Source organism: Apteryx rowi, unplaced genomic scaffold (genome assembly GCF_003343035.1).
Source record: "Apteryx rowi isolate R43461 unplaced genomic scaffold, aptRow1 scaffold_51, whole genome shotgun sequence".
Lineage (NCBI taxonomy): Eukaryota > Metazoa > Chordata > Aves > Apterygiformes > Apterygidae > Apteryx > Apteryx rowi.
In genome coordinates, this window is record NW_020450772.1 from 3374141 (window position 1) to 3394932 (window position 20792).

The 20792-nt window shown below is 44.7% G+C and overlaps 1 protein-coding gene across 3 annotated transcripts in view; it reads right to left on the reverse strand.

Moving 5' to 3' along the window:
* DGKD (diacylglycerol kinase delta) overlaps positions 1-20792 on the reverse strand; it is a 76315-nt gene that overhangs the window by 33397 nt on the left and 22126 nt on the right. Inside the window, exons 3-4 of one of the 3 annotated variants that reach the window (XM_026080015.1) lie at positions 15059-15169; positions 14277-14357 (exon numbers count right to left, since the gene is read on the reverse strand). In XM_026080015.1, coding sequence (XP_025935800.1) covers positions 14277-14357; positions 15059-15151 — 174 coding nt within the window. In that variant the 5' untranslated portion in view covers positions 15152-15169. Of the gene's footprint in view, positions 1-1771; positions 1842-6756; positions 6844-14276; positions 14358-15058; positions 15170-20792 lie in introns of those variants that run through there. The other 2 variants (XM_026080013.1, XM_026080014.1) reach the window with 2 other exon arrangements.

Below are 20792 nucleotides of genomic sequence, written 5' to 3' on the forward strand. Positions count from 1 at the left end.
ACGCGGTGGGTTCGACGCTCTCAGCCCTCCCTGCCCCGCGGGGCGCGCGGGGGCTGCTCTCTTACCTGGGGCAACAGGCAAGTTGCGCTGCTGTTCCTGAGCAAGGGGAGAACCGAGATCAACAGAAACACGCTCTCACTCACRGGGGAAGAACAACACTCATCCTACCACTTTTAGCTCCTCGTATTTCAGCGGGTCGTTTCAACTCCACACACCCACCTGCTGAATGACAGTGAAAGTCAGGGGAGAAAGACTCTTACGTACTCTGCGCTGTCTACATCAGACTGATGGGCAGTCTACCGTCTCGCATCAGAAAAGCCATTTTTGACATCTCCAAAAGAAGCCACAGCAATCTTCCCCCGAAAACCTGCCGTTTCCCGGGCAAGGAGTCCGGGGTGTTTGCTCTTGGCTGCAGCCGCGATGAGCCGATGCTCTGGAAAACGGAGGCTCGGTTGTCCCTTTTGGAAAACGTGGCCTGAAACGATGACCATCCAGCTATTTTTTATGTTCCGGCTCAGCTTTTGACTAACATCCTGGAACAGTGTATTCCACAGGATGACGACGCACTAGGTGAAGTAGCATTTCCTTTTATTTGTTCTAAATTTACCAAGCAGTAATGTCATCCAGTGACCTCTTGTTCTCATGTAAAGGGAGAGCACAAAAACAAGCCTGATTGCTTTTGAGCTAAAATGGGGGTTGCCTTGCTAGGAGTATTAAAAAAAAAAAAAAAGAAAAAAGAAACCCTTAAGATTTATTTATAATGTCATACATTTTTGGCCTGTTTGGGGATTGGCAGAACTCTAAGTGTTCCTGCCCTGAAACAGCTCAGAAGTTTATCTAGATATGAACAATCGTATAAATTGAAAGCGCTTGTTCTTCCTAAAAAGGGAATATTAAAAACTTGCATACTTTGTGGATCCCGAGTGCTATTGAGCTTTCTGGGCGTGGTTCTCCAGATCCGGCCCCTCGGTAGGAACTGGATGCCCAGATACCCCACTCCCAGCTGAGGTCAGTGAGAGCTCAGCACACGGCTGACGTTAGTGAGCCCTAACGCTGCCCAGCAGAAGAGCTCAACAGTCATGGAAAAAAAAAAAAAAAAGCTGCCAACTATCCAATCAATCCTGAAGAGCCATTAGGATGGATGGGAATGGTAGGAAGGTTTAAAGACATTTCAAACCTGTAYATAGCTTAATTTATGAGCTCCTCACTGCGTATGAAACCCTGGAAATATATTTTGTGCGAATCGTGGTGACAAACAACTACCAACCAGGACACTTCTCTGCAGACACTTAAATGCCCTCTGTGCAGAGGAACCATCTCAAGCCTATCAAAGAAACTCTCAGTTTTCAAGCCAGCTCACTCTAAATCTTCTACAAAAGCTGTGCAGACACTGATAATCCCCAGCCCTTCTCAGAAATCTAGCTTCATCCCCTTTGGCTCTTCTCTGTACAGTACATGCCCTCTTACCAGGCTGCTAATCCCTCTTCCGAATACTGGTATCGCTTCCGGACACAAACATTGTTACTAACGGGTCAACGCAGTCCCCTGTCCAAAACTAACACCAAATTTACTGACATTTAGAATCAGGCCAGCTGGCAAACAACAGAGCCAACCAAGGAAAATTCCTAATTTCACATTCTAAAAATGGACTGGATGTCCCTGGATGTCCTTCCCCAACAAACAGCTGTGAATAATTGGATTAGAAAGGCAGCCCAAAAAAAGACTCCTTGTATTAGACCAACTTTTTAAAAATAAATCTGCTATACTTCACCCTTTGGTGTTTTTCTCTACTGAGCAACCTTCCTCCACCCAACAGCAGGAGAATAAGCCTCGTTCTCTGCTCTTGCTGCCATCAGAGACGAAGCTATCGTCTCTGCTCATTTCCTCCTTCTGAATTTTCAGGCTGCCCAGAAACTTCTCAGCAAAAAAGCGACAGTTTGGCCGAACACGCAGTGAGACTGTTTGTTATCAGAGGGGATCTGGTGAGCTCAGTGACCACAAGAGACAGCAAAACAAGTTAAGATCGCACTGGCCCAATCACAGAGCTGGCTGAAGAAAGGCTGGGGGTGGCGGGGGCACAAAACTGCTAAATATAGTTCTTCTGATGTGACACATTTCTCAAAGTAGCCAAGAGCGGTGTATGAGAACACCTGCTCATTTGGACGGCTTCCTTTTACTCACATCCTGCTCAAAGACAGTGTAATGTTCAATGGTGTCAGCCCTAAAGCCCTCCAAGAGATCCTGGAATATTTAAACCAGCTGACGATTTGGGTACGAGGATAGCAGGAATTTTGGGGCTTCAAAAGACCAAGGAACTGCAACTAGAAAAAATAAAAGAGCTAACAGGATAAGAAGGTGTTACTGGTGCAGGCAAAAACTTCAGCTTGAGCACATGTGGCAGARGCAGGGAAAACGTCCACTAACTGCAGCTAACTTCTATATTGACTTGTGTATATTGGAGCAAGCTCTTGGTTTCCCATGAACCCCAAAACTCAGGAAGGAAAATTGGGTGAGAATATAATGAGGACCCAGCCATTTATCTACTTTGGCTCCAGTTCCAGCACCAGTGGTAGTTAAATGAACAACAGCAAAGGTAGAAACGCCTCAACGGTGTTCATCAGCAAGATCCACAAATCAACAAAGCCTCCATGTGTTTCAAACACGATTGCTAAGCTCGCAGAGGACAAAATGCTCCCAAACGGGAGCGTGTGGACTAAGCAAGTGCTGCTCCCTCAGCAAATCTACCAAATCAAAAGAAAACAAAATAAGGCTTTGAGAAAGGGAATAGAAAGGAAAATGAAAGTCTGAGTTTCAGACTCAAACCAGTCCTTTACGCTTAAAATTTTAAGCCTGCGTCACTGATGTCAGCTTCTGAAACAATCTGGAGCTGAGCATTAGGACGGCAAAGCCTAGGACAGCAAGCTGGTGTGATTTTAGTAGGACTCTAGTTGGGAAGAAAGAGGAAATAATAAGAAGCATCAGTGCTTAGACTCAGCGAGCCACCGAGGCTTGCTTTCCTCCGTGTGCAACATCCCGCTTCCGATCTGCAGTTCGGCCTTCACCCAGTTTTGCCAGTAAATTCAGTCGTGATAACTCACAGCTGCAATCAGTTAGAGCTCCCTAGAACTAGCAGTCGTAGAACATTTATAAATACCAACACACACCCAATTTGCACCAACTGTTTTTAGTCAAAACCTGGATGTTTCCCTGAAAGGGAAGGAAAAAGAAGGTTTTCATACAGGAGTGGAGGAAGGCACTAGTTTCATATATATTTTTATAGCGCAAGGTATTTTTTCCCCCTGCTAAAATGACAATCTTCCACTTACGGAAACTATCATCTCCATCAAATGAAACAAATGGTTAATGTTCTCACAGTTGTGCCAAATCCTGCTTTTTTTTTTTTTTTTTTAATATTAATAAAAAGATTTTCGCAAAAGCTCTAGATGCCCAAACCTTGGGCTATACCATGCCTGGTATTTAATCCCTGACATTTGTGTGGCTCTTCTACCTTAAGTTTCAATCTGTAAAATCCAGGACAGCTCAATTCCACAGAAAAACAGGTACGTTGAGGTTTTGTCTTTTTTAGGGCCATTTTTACCTTATTAGATTGATTTATCTGGTGATACGTACATCATTTGCTAGGTGTCTGCACATCTAAAGTGCATCTTCTCTGAGCACCGTCATTGACACTTACTGCTGCTACACTGTGCCCACAGATAAAGTTCAACTCATGTCGACCTTCCGTCTGTGCTTTCTCCCAGTCTGCAGCTTCCCTGGTGCTGCAGTGGGAAAGCTGGCCAGACGGAGCATTCCCTGGGAAAATGATCATCTCTCCTACCAGGGTCACATTCCTACATGCTTCTGGAAACGCTGTTCCTAAACAAGGCACATTCTTGTTCTCGGCAATCGGTAAGAAGAGCACAGACAAGGGGAGATTCTAGGACTTGTGCAACCGGTTAATAGCTGTCAAAACCTAGAATATGCAAGACGGTCTTTGTTACGGTTAGCAGGTATGAAATCAGGCAATTCTGGTAATTCAGGCATATTAATCACTTGAGATGTATGGCAAGGGGAGCACCAAATGGGAACAGATAGGGCTGCCATTCCAAGTGCCAAAGCATCTTAATATAGCACTGTTAACCACTCTGCTTCCACTCCATGCAGCGGATGCACACACGCATCCTTTCTCCACCTGTTTTCCAAAGGATGCAGTCCTGCCCGGAAGAGAGTTCCCAAACAGAACTTTGCTATTCAGAAAGCACTGCACAACTGGGAAGGTAAAGGATATTTCAGAAAAACCTTCCTACTCATCGAAACAGAAGCAAAACCACGAAGAACAGAGGGGCAGGTCAACGTTCCCCAGTGAGAGAGCTGCCTTCTCAGTGGTCTCACACACAGCAAGGCTAAAAGCTAATAAATTACTGAATTGAGCAATAAAAGGTCTTGTCTGCGGTAGGAAAATGACCTGTTACTGACAGCTTATTGTTAGTAACAGCTACTCACAGCCCCCTGACTTCAGCTGTGTTGAAAAGAGGCTGCTAGCTAGAACTAAAGGAAAGCAGTAGTTGTCAGCAGCCCGATGAACCCCGTAGCTTTTCGCACTGGGTCAGCAGGCAAAGACCAGTCCTGTTTCACGTACAGCAACACTGAAACCATCCCAGGCATCGCGGGGAAGGCAACTGGAGAGATCTCCTTTCTGTGAACATTACTAGCAAGTCTCTCTCCACCTGCCAAAGAGACCAGAGTAAGAATGCACATAAAAAGAAGTCTCTTTCTTTACAGCAACTCCCGTGTAAAATTAAACCCAACATGTTCTCAAATAACCTTGTTTGCCACAGAACTGTTCTGCCTTTGTGTCCTCACCTGGAAGCGGAAGAAAGATGCTGGAATGTGCAGACTTGTTCAGGACGGTAGATTAAACACTGAACAGTGTGCGAAGGTTACAAAGAACAAACACAAGCAGACAAAAGCCACTAGTGTTCAGGCCCAAGGGCAATAACAGACACTAATTTCAAAGCAGCAAACTGCCCTCTAGGGAAACAAAAGCTCTTCACAAACAGTCACCTTCACTTTCCACCCCCCTACCTATCCCTGTCTCCATAGGAGAATTCACTTATTTCAGTCTGACCTTTTTCTTAAAGTAGCTTCATCTTTTTGAAAAACTCCTAGCATTTTTGGGGTCTTTCTGTAATGTACAGTAACAATCCCCAGATCTCTCCACCCAGAGCAACTTCATCCAGACTCTTCTACTTTAACTCTTCTTCCATGTTTGCCCTCTCTCAGACTTTGCCTTCTCTTGTGTGAGCAGACTGATGACTGGATCCTGTAGGAGACTGGATTAAGAGTCCTAAAGTCCTAGACATGAAAGCATTTTAAATGACTATTTTCACTGACTAACAGTGACTCAGAACGGTCTGTTTACCAAAGGGCCTTTTCTCAAGCAGAAAAAAACTGTACTGACGCCTGGATTACAAACTACTAAAATAGCAAAGTATTTTGAAACTGCAGTGGTTCTGACAGGAAATGGGGACCGAACTGCACTTAATGAAGGGGGGGCAGCGAGATTCTGGACATGGCAATCCTAGACTCAAGTCATCTTTTCAGTTGCTAATAAAAGAAATTCTGACAGCTGCCAATATAAACAGACTGAGCACGTACACTAGCCGAGAGCGCACAATTTCTGAACGTGTACACGCAGGGGTGTGGAAGAGACAACAACCCCCAGCAGAGCCTGATTTTCCAACAGGCACTGTGATTTTAGAGAAGACACTTTGTGGGGACCAGGGGGTAGGGAAGAATCATTCCTTTCATGAGACCATCTTTTCTGATCCTTCTCTTCTCACAGGCAGATAAAACCTTAACAAGGCAATGAGAGTCTGTGTGTGGAGAAAGGAACGGGGTGAGGAACCATCTCTTCCCGGGAAGCTTGGTGATTCCCCTACACGTACAACTAGGTATATCCTGAAAATAGGAAGTTCTTTTGCCCGATTCTCTGAGCCAACTTCTACCCTCTGGCCCTATCACCCCCACGCGGAAGAGGATTCCCTCCCTCCCTAGGAAGCCCATTACTCCCTGAAGGATACTTTCCAGGCACATCTTTTTAGAGGGGCTGAGGCCACATGGGGCGGTTTGGGGAATCTGTGCAAGTGTCAAGCCATGCGGATTTCCCTGATCCCTTATCAGCCCAAGCTCGAAGTCCAAGCCTGACTTTCTGCAAACAGCTTGGAACAAAAGTTCTTATATTCTTTCTCCTGATAAAAATAAGTCACATGTTCTTTCCTGAAGCTTATATTTTAAAACAGCACAAGTAACCCCCGATCCTGGTTCTTCTTGCTTCAACAGTGCCTTACAGTCCACAGCTACTGAACTAAACACACGCAGCAGACTTTCTGTCTGAGATGCAGCTTGAACAGTTCTGTCTATTCACTCAGTCAATGCCAGACTCTTCAGAGAAGACCTCACTGCCTCCACTGCTAAAAAGGACACGTTTTCACATCAAAAGAGCTAACGCTAATGATCTAACTTGACACAAAACCACAGAAAAGGCAAAGGCACTTCCATTTCATTGTGAAATGAATTTGCGCACATCAACGACATGCTCTCCCCATCAGGAACCACCCTCAGCACTTTTACCTTTTGTTAAAATTCAAGCACTTTGCCTCATGTTTTCAGGACAGGTTAATTACCCCCCAATTAAAATTCATGCTATTTCTCCCCAGCGCTTGCAAGCCCTGGGACAATACAGAAGCAGCATACCATCTGAAGATGATCACCCAGGTGCACAYGACTTCACAAGACAGAGGTTGGCTTCTTTGCTCCTGAATGAAGTCAGTACTAAATCACACGGTGCTAATAAAGAATTGGTAGTCACACCTCAGGCTTCCACGCGGCTGGAGAATGACATCTACGCTGCCTCTCGGAGATGACAACATGCTCTTATCCAGGAGCACCTGCAATTCCATGTTCCTCAATCTACCACAGCCATCGTTGCCTCAAGTCATGCAAGTACTCTGAAGGAGAGGGATATTACCCTAATCTGAACCTTCCTCTTTCCTGTGATATTGGTTACGGTGAATCATCAGTTAGTAAATAATATTTCTTAACTGATGGGCGCAGCACTTCTGACAGCACTACAGGCATATTTCCCTTTATGCCAGTTCCGGAGAACTTATCTACATAAACCCACGGAGAGCAGCAGAGATAGCCTGAATAAGGAGAGCCTGTAGCACACTTACTCCAAAAAATCTGTATCCTGAGGATCTGTTATGCTGGAACAGGTGCTGTTTTTCTCAACGCCCAGTCTAGAAAACTAAGATTTCTGCTCTTACCATTCGCATTCAATCTTCCTCTAAACTAGTGTCCAGAGCAGCCTACTCCCTCCAAAAAAAACTAAACAGACTGACATGCAATTAATAGGATTAGTCCCCTCTGTGGTCAGTCTTTTGGAGCTACGTTCCACTTGCCACAAGCTGATTAGCTGTCTGCTTGAGGAGGAGCTGGGACAGATTTCCTTCTGCCGGCAGCGAAGTCGAGAGGCAGGCGCTGACTGTAATAATATGCTGTTTCCTGTCTGCGGCACAGCCGAGAGGTACTTCCCAATAGCAAAGGGTTTACAGGAGCACAGGAGTTCAAGCTCCACCTCTTCCACTGAAGAGACTTTAACTATGGAGGAGGGGTCAACAGCATGGCTACTGGCAGCGTAATAACACGCTGTGACGGAGCTTCACTTTCACAAAAGTATTGGAAAGAAGTCAAACTACTCACAGCTCCACAGAGAGGATCTTTCTTCTACGGAATCGCAAAGCTCTGAATAAGACGGGACGGGAAGTGAATGTTGAAATCCATGTACAAAGTTACATGAATGGGGGTGAAAGTCCACACTGCTGTTCGTCAGAAATAACTGGAACACATTTCCAAAAACACCATGCGAAAATTATATGGAAACACAGAATTTGCACCTGGAAAGAGCTGATGTCCTTCGTAGGCCCTTTCCTGTTTATGGCAGGTACTTTGTTATTATTAAAGAAAACACAGATTTTTTTCCCCTTTAGCTGGATACAAATCCTGCACAGGTCAGGATAGGGTCAATGAACTAGTAAGGACTCCATCAGCTGTGCCTATTAAATTGAAGGCAGCAGGCTTAATTCAGCTGGCAGGTTTTAGGAAAGAGCAGATGTTCAGCCAGCATACCAGCCTGAGCAGTGAGAAGTTGTTTGCCAGACAAAGATTTACAAAAGTGGCCCTAAGGAGCTGACCCCAAGTCATTTCGAGGACTCTTGAGGGAACAGCTGTGGTGGCCAAGCGCCTGCCTAAGCAACAGACCAACAGAGCAACTGGTGCCCTCCTGAACCAGCGCAGCACAGGCTCCATTAGGGAGAGTGGGCATGCTGGCTTCTTCAGGTCTACAACACAGATAAAGCAGTCGTTCTGGGAAAAGCATTCCCCAAAAGCCAGGCCTGCTGTCATGATCTAGGCCTAGTGGGATCTCTGTGGCAGCTGGAGTGGCAAAACCATTCCTGATGCAAAGAATGGAAGTTATCCTCCTGGGGGATTTGTTCTAATGCTCCTGGAGCAGCTGCAAGCTAATATGTCAGGCAGGCACATCCACAAAACTTCAAGTTACTGAGAAATTACGCTGTCCAAGAACTACTCTTCAAGGACAGAGCTGAAGTCTGACTGGAAAGACCCAATGTGCCCAGTGCGAGCACAGAGCTTCTGCTTTTTAAAAACCGTGGGTTTTTGGAGGGTATGGCTGGGAAAGATCTGCTCAGAGTTAAGGTCAGGCTTTGACCTCACCCATGCAAAGCTGATGATTTGCATTTCACAAGGAGCGTAAGTGTATGCAAATAGTGATGGCAAAAATCCAGGCAAAAGTTCACCATCATCTTTTAAGAAAAATGTGTCTGGGGTACTAGGACAACATGTAGCTGAACTTTCATCTGGCATTATGTACTAAACACTCTAGGCTCCCTCAGGAGACCATCTCTTCACAGTGCACCCACAGTATGAAGACCTATGCAAGTGAGCTGGTCCACCTCAGTGGTAAAGGATAGGCAAGAACAAGGGGAACTTTCTCCATACCCTGGTTTATGTGATAAACATGGAGCAAGTTCGTCAGCACTTTGTGGAGACACCAGGGAATCTGGAGATCTCCTCCCCAGACCAAGCATCCTGATCCAGATTGCTGAAGTGAAGACAGACCAGAAAACAGATAACTAATATGGCTCAAAAGTCTATGAGGGAAGCTCAGGAAATCGTAAGTTTTCTACAGATTCCCAAACCAGGCACAGAACTGGCCAGTGTGCTTTTGGGATACATACAACCATTCTGCTTTTCCCACAGTCTTAATACATGGAAAGATGACCCTGAATTCATATTATGACCAACTACCCATGGCGAAGAGACCCCTAGCTAGCAACATCTCTGCAATGAAATCCAGGCCAAGAAAACCATTCATCTACAGAACTGTCACACAGGGCAAGCATGGACCCAGCTTCCAGTGCTGCACTTGACTCATGCCAGGCCATCAGAGAACATTTGATACAGAGGAGACTGGCCAAGATCATGGGCCAAGTATTTGCTTCAATACCTAGAGAAGTGCTTGAGCTAGCTGCTCCAAGAATAGCTGTAAACTACTAAACAAGAAAAGTTTAGGCAGTGGTGATTTAACTTTGCAACAGAGAGATATGCCAAGGATTCTTTCTCAACCAGAGGACCAATCCAATACCACAGCACATGAGGAAGCTATGTAATCCATTTGGCTCTTAAACCATCCAACCTTCACCCTATATTCTCAAAAGAAATGAAATCCATACAAACAAGGCAGAAATTTTACATCAGCATGTCCAACCAAACTAGGACCACAAATGACAGAAGCTGCCTTGTCTTCACAAAAAGGTAAGGGAATCGAGAACTCCCAGCCATGCTGGATCTGGCAGTTATTGAAGGTCTCCACGATAAGTGGAGAAGTTTTAGAATGCTGCTAACCAAAACAGAGTTCCATTCTGTTCTCACTTAAGATGAAAAAGTGGTGCCCAAGGTCTGGATAAACTACTAGGTGAGTCTGGCAATGCAAAATAATTCACTACACTGATTCTCAAATTTGAAAAATGGCAACCATCCTTTAATGTCTGGAGAACATCATAACCATTTTAGCCAATGCTGCACAAAGAAGAGTACACAATAGGTACTGGCTACAAGGGACTATTCCTTACAAAATTCACTAGAAAGACTGCTCTGGTGCCACCACAAAGACTGGGATGACTAAGGTGGTTATCATCTGGTTTATAGCACAGCAGATCCCCTCAAAGGCCCTGTGAAAGACAGCAGCCCTAGGAAAATCCACTGGTGAGAGACCTGTAAAACAGATACTAAGGGACTGTACATGGAAAGAACCAATCACTTACAGCCCAGACTTCCAAAGAAGATTAACCTTGTAGACAGATGTTTTAGAAGGACAGAGATGGCAGAAAAAGAAGTAGCAAATATTACAACTCAAGTTCTCCTGAGAGAGAAGAATCCTATCACTCAGCTGCTATATGATTTGTTTCTAGAGGCTTCCTGTTAATGCTAAATAAGTTTGCAGCCACAGTGCCTGACCTAAAAGAAACAACAGCTAAATATAAAGCTTTTCCTTACACCTCTCATGGGATGCAGCTGCACAACATCGTAAGCTCAGAGATGCCCCAGTCACATTTTCCCAGCCCATCCTATGGTCATGCATCCCTTAACTTTGAGTAGCAGTCCTAAAAATTGTCCTGACTATCCCCAGTGCAAACAGGATACATTCACTGAAGAAATCTATGCAAGATTGACTAAGTAAACAACAGTGGAACCCATATTACATACTCTTCTTTTGAGAGGAAGAGGTCTATGTCTTAATACACTCACTTTTCTCTCCTACCTGCTGACAGCAAACAATTCAGATTTCTTCCTATGTAAAAGGCTTACTGGCATCTATATTTTTGAACCTTATTCCTCTATATATGCAACATGACATTTGTTGGCTCTGTGCCACTGCTGTATACTGAAAGCCTGCCTCTACTGTAATCCTAAACTTCATTCCTACCTCTTCTAACCCCAGCCTATTCACACAAGCATTCCATGTTATATTCTCCAGACATATCATCTTATGATTTCGAGCACATTAAAACACATCTTCTATTTCTCCGCTCATTTGCCGTGATTAAAGAATGGTGCTCCCTCTCCTCTCACCTTAAATCAAACTAAGTTCTGTTTTTCTCTCAGAAATGTCTCCCTCCCAAACGAGAAGCAAGATCAGTTATGCTAGCTGTTGTAGTCGTCAAGTTCTTTTCCTGACTCCAGAGTGCTCTCATGATAAGTTCCTTGACACTCTGGACAGCTGCTCTTACCACTCTTGCTACCTTCTTTTACTCTTTTTCAGTTTTCTTCTCTCACAGCACAGTCTCCTCCTTCTCCTCACTGCCCCTTCCCCAGCTTCTCCTCAGTCTGGTTACCCCTAATTATCTTTTGGCTTTGGATCCACATTGTTTTAAAGTTTGTTTTTTTTTCTAGTGTTTTTGTTCCCTACCTCCTTCGTTAGCACCTAAGGGGTGTTGTTCATGCAGTTCTCACAGGGCTGAGAAGCAGAATCAAGAACTGACCAAGGAAACTCCTGGGGACTGAAAAGGAATTAGTCATAGGGATGAGATTTCAACAATCAAAAGCATATCTTAGAGTGTCTGCCTAATGCAGATTATTTTAGTGTAAAGGATAGGTGACCTGGACAACAGATGTAAGAGGGCGACAATACTAAGTGTGAGTTTGTTCCACCTCTTGAACCAAGTCTAACACCTCTGTCCTGCAGAGTTTATACCTTAAGCAGTATAGATGCAGTGGAGGAGTTTTCTCTGAAAGAAACCAATCCTTCCTAAACCAAAAACTACCAATCTCCAATGAAGAAAACACAGAAAGAAAAACAGAACATCTGAAATATGAGAATAACTATGTCTGTTACAAACAACAAATATTTGATGTTTCAGATTTAGGATGAAAACTCAATAGTGAATCCCACTGATGTGAAACAGGAAAAAGACCTGCATCAAAGAACTCAGATTTTTAGAGAGGAACTGAGCTGGGAAGATAAGGGGGAAAACAGAGTCCTCACAAAGGAAACCAAGAGAAAATTGCAAGACTGCAAGGAATCCAAAGCACTGATGGCAGTGATGTGGCAGACCAAACAGCAGCAAAACTAGCCAACCTTCTGATTTGCAAAGTACTTTTATAGCTCATGGTAAACCACAGTCAAACCCCTCTATGAGCCATGATAGGCAGAGCAGACAAATTAGGAGAGGACAGACATTTTTCCTGAAGTTTACCTGAGCACCCGTGATGCAGTGATGAGCCAGAGACAGTGCTAACTGCATAGCTGCCTCTTGAGTGTCAAAGTAATCCTATACCCTTTACCCCTAGGGAAGGCCGGGGAGCGGCAGAACCTGTTATCACAGTCATGGAAGGAACTGTTCACTGCTGGGCTCAGATGGGGCAATCTGAGGAGCAAACAGATTATTTATTTCCTCCTGTCCCTACAATGCATCTAGTGTCTCTGACAAAGATTAGATGTTTCCCAACTACAACAATAAGCAAAACAGTAACACTTACTTCCACAATACCTTTCAGTCATACCTCAGACCTGCTTACCTGTAAAATCAGTCTTATTTTACATATGGAAAAACTGAAGCAAGATCCAAGATAAAAATGCATTAATGACAGGATAACAACTTCATATTCTTGAAAATGTATCCCTTGCAGAAATCACTGCACAATCCTCCTCTCTATGCACATACACTGATATCTGATATCAATATTTACTGTTGGAACCAGCTGGGCCACTTACTTGTCCAAGTATTGATCCAGAGAGTATTTCCAAACTTTGAGAAAATGTTGGGGCTTAATCTGGACATAGGGTTGGCGCCATAGTTGCTTTGTCCAGATACTGCTAGGCAAAAGCTACAGCCACACAAGGGAAATACCCTTTGCTAGATTTGTCTGTTTAAAGCAATGGGTCACTACGATTGTAGAGGAAGCTGCACTGCTTAGTCTTAGTCACCAACTGACTCCTGCAGGATCAGCTTCCCCTCTCTCCCTGGATTGCTGCTTCCTTCACCTTGCCTTAGATCAACACTGTCTCCTTTCTCCTCGCACTCCTCTCTCCTTCCTCTTGACTCTGGGAGGCCGCAGAGAGGCTACTGCTGTTAGCTAAGTCCAGAGCACACACTGATGCTTGACATTGCCCAGCATGGCCACTGTCGCAGGTTCTGCGCATCCACAGCAGCAGCACTGGTAGTGCGCTGGGGCCAAGAACAGCCAGGCTCCAGGTCCTTTCCTGCACATGAGGCTTCTCCCCAAAATGGAGCTTAGGGAACACCTGCACCCCAGGAACATGAGCATCTTTTCTCCCAGTTACTAAGACTGGAGAAAATGAAGGAGTGACACCACCACTTCCCCAGACTGTAAATATTTAAACACATTTTCCTTATCTAACAAATACCATAAACCAATTTGATAGTTACCTCTGCGCAACTCCTTTCAGCTACTGCCTTTGCTTTACCCCCCCCACTATATATAGACTAGTGTGCATACACAAACACACACACATCCGCGTATAAATAAAATCAGAGAAAGAAGTTTACATATTTTCAGGCCTGAAGGGAACACTAAATTCCTTTAGCCAGACCTCCAGCATAATCACAAATATCACCCCTAATTCCCTCAGCAGAACAAATTTTTCTGTACCACTATATAAATGGATTCTGTCAAACCCTACTAGCTTATAGGTAAGAACATCCCCGAGGGCAAAGCTTTAGCACCATATATAGCGACCCAACGTATTTTCCATGTGCATGGAGATCAGTTATGATTGCTATAGGGAGACATATGTTTGTTTGAGTTTGCTGACTTTTGGAAGTTCAGTCATAATGCTGCACTCCTCATACTTGTAGATTAAAACTGGAAGCTTCACCTTTGCTGGTCCTTCCAAAGACCCTAGCAAGCCCACAGCAGGACAAAATGGGAGAATTCTTTGATTTGATTGCTTCCTGCCAGAAATCAAAGCATGCGTGACTTGCTACTAGTTACTGTCACTGTCTTTGAGTATTCAATCAGAATTGTAAATGTCTTAAAATAAACAAATTGAAATGAGTTTTCTCAAGTGAAAGAGGCAATGAAGATTGCTTAGACGTTTTTAAATAGTGCTAAGGAGAAGGGAATTATGAGACAGATGCAAGAAGGATGGGAAACAATGCAATAAATCCTACCGTGAAGCTGTTGTTGACATTCTTCGTGCTGGATTCTGCCACGCTGGCATCTGTCAGATCCACCTCATCGAAAATAATGGACTGGAAAGAAACAATTCAAAATTCTAATGAACTAGTGAAACTAGTGTATAAGCAGCAGACCTAAAGGGACGTGTTGGTATGTCTGTGCAGCATGCTCCAGGAGAGCCTGTTGTGATCTGAAGGAAAGGCTCAGCACTAACAACATGAAGGCCTCAGGACTCGAGTTCCATACACTGGTACTCATATTTGCCTCTGTCTTCAGTTGGTGAACACAACGATTTTACATTTACTATGGGACTATTTTTAAAAATAATTTTGTAGGCTTGGTTCTTGTGAAAGGAGCCAGACTGATATCTAGCGGACTGTCTATCAAGGCACTAGCCCAGATGTAGGGTAGCTCTGACTTATAAATTCTCGCCTTCTTTGCCCCACCATGTCCTCTTTTCATTTGTATTTTCTCCTTCTATTTCAGTTTCTACTGATTCAGAGCCCACTCCCTAAGAAAACAAATTAGGGAGGGGGAAAAAAAAGGATAGAACAATTAGTAACACAGGTCCACACGATGATTTACTCAAAGAATGAGGATTTCAAAATGTGAGGCAAAACACAGGGAACCTCCAGTCGTGATAAAACCTGAAGACAGAAGCTTCCGGAGCATTTGCTTTTTTCTGGACTGAGCTCTGCCTTCTCACAGAGACCAACCTGCCTCTAATGACAGAGCCTTTCTTCCCTTCGGCTCGTACGCGTCGTCATGCCCTCACCTTTGCAGTTTTTGCATAGTAGAGCGTTCGTCCGCGCAGCTTAAAATAGCGTCTCTTCCAGCGCTGGAAGGAGCTGGTCTGTTTCATCAGCATCCCCTCCTTTATGATAGTCTGCAAAACAAGGAGGGCAGAAGGTGAAGTATGAACTTTGTTTTCAGGCATCTCTTCTCTCCCACTGCACACCCCTATCAAAAAAGACCGGCGTTTGAGCACAGTAATCTGAGTGCCCTCTGCTGGAAACGCTTAACAAATTCATTCAAATAAGCAGGCAAACTTATCAAGATTAAACTACCGCAACACATAACCCACACTGGGGTGGGGTTTCATTCTCATCTCCACTGCTATCGTGATATGAAAAAAAGATAAATAACTTACGACTGTTTGAATGAGCTTCTCAAAGTTTAACAGTGATGTGGGAAGCATAACGGTTAAACTCACTGAGGTCAGATTTCAGGCGCAGGTAATCCTGCCTTTCATTTAATTAGCATTTGATTACAAGCACATACACACCACAGTATATCAGCCCTATCTCCAGCTCTGCTTTGTGAAATTAGCAGTATCTACCTGGCACAAAACTGGCGAGCAGCAGGCACACCGGGTGAAGAGTGAAACGAGAGTGAAGAAGGAACTATACGCAACTTCAGCATTTGGTATTCTTCAGATAGTCTTGGCCCTGCCTCAGTACTCTCTGGCTGGCTGCCATTTCCCAGGGCTGGAGTGCCAAAACTGTCTACGCACACTGCCTTTTTCTATTTTTCTTTTTTTTTTCTTTTTTTTTTTTTTTACTGCTTTAGAACTAGATTGACACACCAGCATATGCAGTCCCATATGCTCACTCACATACTATGCATACGTAAGGGTATACATTTAATCCACATACGCTTCATCCTATTTCGTCAAACACATTTTATTAATACCTTTGCTGAGGACAGATACTGAACACCAACCGCTACAGCGGAATAATCTCAAAAAATTGCAGCTCAGAAGGACGAAGGACAGAGAATTCAGAGCTGAGGGTTCGGCCCCAAATTACCGATTGAAYACGTTGCTAAGAATAGCAAATGATGCTATGTGATGCCCCAGCATTTCAAGAAAACCACTTTTCTCCCAAGAAACAGAGTCCTCAGAAACCCATTTCTCACTGAGGGAGCCCCATGCCATAAACACACAGTTAAAACACAGGGAACAAACGGTCCGACAATCTTGTAAGACAGGTTATTCGGTCTCTTGATGCCAGGAAAATGACACAGCTTTAACATACCAGAGGTCTCAGTGTAGCGCAGGTTCATAACAGAGTCAGGTCAACTGATGAGTATCAGTTAATTCACAAACACAGCATTACACGTACACTGCCAGGCTACTGCAGAGCACGAAATAAATGCTCTTACTGATCCAAAGGGTATGGGTTGTTTTAGAAATCCTTTCCAGGGCACTAAACTTGCTTTTAAAATGCTATATATATTTCTAATGCGGGTCTTTCCTTTTTGAAACAGCTGCAGATTTTAATACTTTCCACACGCGCTGCTCCTTGCCAAGCTCAAAGTTTCCTCAAAAAGCACTTGGAAAGAAAGTGCTGACTATAAGAAGAAACATCCGTCTGACAGCACATGTCTCTCTCTTGCTCAACTGAGCCATCTTCAAAATGGCCGGACAGATAAGGGGGCCTGGACCACCACGGTGATGCTAGCACTCATGGATCAGGTGGAAAAATGTGAGGTCCTGCAGAAGTCGAGCCCCGAAAGAAAGATGCAGGCCTTTGGAGCCGTTATATAGCTTCCTCTACCGGGCTGGAAGAGAGAAAAGAGCAGGAGCTCCCTCATCTCCTCCAAAATAAACATAGCCTACCTTGGAGCCTGGGACACCTGGCCCTCTCCAAGGCTAGCGAACCCCGAATCTCGCTGTTTCACGGTGCTCTTCCTGTCTCACAAAGCCACCATCAATTCGCACGCAGACACCAACTCGGTATGTCTGGTTCAACCAGAATATAAAGAAATATATTAAGAATATACTCTTAGAAGCCATATACAGCACCTGGGAGTGGCTTTAGTGTCCAGAAGTTAAACATGCTGTAGAGATACTCAGAAACAAGACTGCAAGGTAACTTAGGACTGGTGCTATATGCTGCCGTGCAAGGATCTGAAACTCAGCTATGATCTCAACCTGAAGCTTCCCAATAAGAGAAGACGGAGTAGCCGGACTGACCCAACAGCATCCCCTGCCGAACCAAACCCCGAGGCCAGGCCATGGTTAAAGGCACTCGTCTGGGACTGGGAAATGCGCATTCCGTCTCCCACTCTGCCACAGACTTTTTATGAGATCCCCAAAAGTCATTTTCACTCTCTGCGTCTCCGTTTCCCAACTGCTGAACGGAACAAACTGTACCGCCAGCTCTGCGCAGTCCTGCGAGCATATATATAGCCTATCTGATGAGTTCCTTTAAGCTCCAGCACCTGTGTATCTAAGATACAGGTAAAGCAGCAGCATATGAATTGCTCTGCTAAAGAAATGACGCATTTCTGCAGTTCATTTTAGCCTGAAGGGAAGGAAGTGGGAAAGTGGCAAGAACTTTTCCAGATGAAGACAGAAACATGGAGGGATCTCTTTGCATTCCTTGGACAAAAACACATATAATTAAAAAATGGGACAGAGAAACTAGCTATTGAATTCTGCAGAGCCCTGAACTGTGCCCTGAACCGAGGCATTAAAAATCCTGGGGAAGGCTCCCAGGATGCAAAGCCCAGAGACACCGAGTCAGCCAGGAGCCTGATCAAAAAATAGCAACTTGCACGAAAGCGCTTTGAGAGGATGTTGCAGAGCTCTCTTGCTATGCTTATTCAAAGAAACGCTTCAGCTGGGGTCAGCCAGAGCCCCGCGCTCCCCACGCTCCGGCAGCGGCGCTCTGCCTGCTCCAGCTCTCGCCCAGCCCACCAGCGCAGTAACTCGCAGCAGAACGCTGCCTCCGCTTTCCCTCCGTTCCCACAGCTCCTGCGTGCCACGCTCCGTGCTGCTGCCCACGCTCGGCTCCCGGCGCCGCGCCGCGCGGCCGGCTGCTCCCTTCGCCTCGGCAGGGGTCACTCACCTTTGCACAAGACCTGCATGCCTCCATTCCTCTTTTAAACAGCACCTTTTTCCCCCCCCCCTCTTTTTTTAAGCCAAAAGGCAGCAATCCCAGAGGTCACCTTGCCCCTCCCTAAGTAGCAGCTCATGTCACTTGCCAGCCTCTATCTATAGAAAACCTCACAGCTACAGAGCTCAGACATGAAAGGCCAGTAAGAAGCGAGCCCCTGCGCTCGCATACGCAGGCAGCGCTCAGAAAACAAGCCGCCGGTTCAGAGCTGCCCATCTCCGCACGAGAGCCGCCGTTCTATTTATAGACACACAGCTCAGTAAAGAGTTTGGTGGGTTTGGGCGGAAAGGACTGGAGATAAGATCAAGATGACTTTATAAAATGATTCAGACATCGCTGCTGCCTTTCTCCTCCTCTGCTTGAATTTTACAGCCAAAGGACTTGCTACTTGCAGAGGAACGCAACTGAAGAAAATTAACTGGGGACAGGACCTCGACCTGACGGCAGAGAGGCACTGAATGAAATAAATGGGGGGCTGAATGCGTGTTTCTTCTCACCAGCCTCTGCAGCATTTTTAATCCAAGACCTCCTCTGACCAGATTACTGGCTGTGCAATTCTTCAAGACAAAAGCAGAATCGCCTCTCCCATATAGAAAAAACCCTGAATCTGCTTTTTGGTGTTGTATAGTGGATCCTACAGGAAGAGCTGATCATTTTCCCATGACATTTGACATACCATGAGGTTTAATGAGGTGCATCCTATCAAGAATAAATATAAATATTATTGTTTATGATAGAATTAGCCACACTATTTTCTATCCAGCTTGACACGCCATAGCATGTTGTTCTGTAGGCTGACAGCACTTTGAAAAACAAAGTATCTTCTTGTACTTAGCCTACGACTATTCGCTGCTTGTTTCAACAGTGACCCTTTTTATCATATTACAAGACAGCATAAAAAGGTTACTAACAAACTGGTAATTCAAAGCAACAAGGCTCAGAGCAGACCGCCTGAAACACCACTGCAAAGAACACAATTAGACAGCTGAAAGGCAGGGCCTGAGAAATTTCTAGCATTTCACTATTTATCTTTGGCCCCGAAGAGAAGTGACTTCCTGCAGAAAAAAATTCATTTCACAGCTAGCAATACACAACCCTCCCTTCCCCGCACGCGCTCAACCCCATTTAAAACTTGCCGCTTAGGAGGAGAAATAATATGTTCTCAGATTTCTCGTGTCAAAATGGCTGCAAGGGTTAGGCCTAATCGCGAAGTGACCGAAGAAAGAGTTTTGCCACCGACCTCAACGGGAACGGTTTCAAACAACTCAGAGGACTTGCATCAAGCACTTCAGCCGGGGAGAGCCCAGGGCTCCAGTGCCTCCCCTTCACACAGTCCCACCACAGAACAACAAGAAGGCAAACGATTAAGAGCAGTCACACACAAAACTAGCAAGACATGGTAGGATTTCTTATGGCATTACATGTGTGGGGTGTCGCTGTATCCAGTAAGTCACATCAGGAGATGACAGAACCAGCCTACACGGACAAATTGCTTTTTTACTGGTAACATGAATGATTCTAGTGGAAAGGTAAGAATGATCCCACCACATTTCACCTGCTCCCTTTTTCTCTTGCACAGAGCAATATTCACCATCTGAAGCACAGGACCAGTCCAACCTTTTCCATCCATTCACAAGCCACTGGCCCCATTTGGAAGTAGGGCCCTTCATATAACGAAATTCCTAATCTGGAAAACAAGCTCCTATTAGCCAGACTGAAGGCAAGTATCGACTGTACCCAGCTGTCAGGCTGGCAAGTGTCCTTTGGCACAGGGAGGCTCCAAACTGTGTTCGATATAGAAAGACGAACAATGCAGCCTATTTTGCAGCTGAGATCATGACATATTCTTAGGGGCAGTTACTCAGTTTGGCATCTCCAGTACAAGAATTTTGCTCCAGTGATACTTCTTTCCAAAGTTTTCTAGAAAATAACTGTACAAAAGGTAAAAACAAAATCATTCAAAACTATCTAAACAGCAACTAAAGAAGCCCAGATACCAARGTCCTCAACATCTGTATTTCTCTGTATTCCATGTGTCTTCAGAATGTAAAAACTTCAGGGCACAGATTGTTTTTATTTTTATGTACTATAAAATGTTAAGTAGGGTGTTGATGCCAAAAAACAAATAAATAACTTAGGAAAGAACCAAACACGTAGAAAAAGAGCAAAAAGAAAACACGTATGCAGAACTGATAAGCTATCTTCAGTTATGTCAGCTAAGGCATTTCTACAAGCAACTTCATCTAGTCCCTGACTCCAGGTGAGATGCTGCAAACAGCTGGGAGTAGCTCTGCAGCCACTTGCACCATGGCGAGGCAGCCTTGCCAAGCTAGGGCAGCTACAAATTAGGAGCGCTGCACCTTGTTGTGGGTAAAACTGTTTCAGTAGCTGGTTCTATAAAACCTCTTTGTGGTCATAAGTACAGAATTAATAATTATTACAGTAAATCCAACAAAGAAAGTAAGGGAATAAATCTAACTAACCGTGTAGAATAAGACACGAAAGGTCAAAAGGCGAGGGGTTAACAAGCTAATCCGAAAGCAACATCCTTCCCCCAGCCAGTGGTCACACCCTGGAAATCAACTCCAGGAAGCTCGGAGGGGGGAA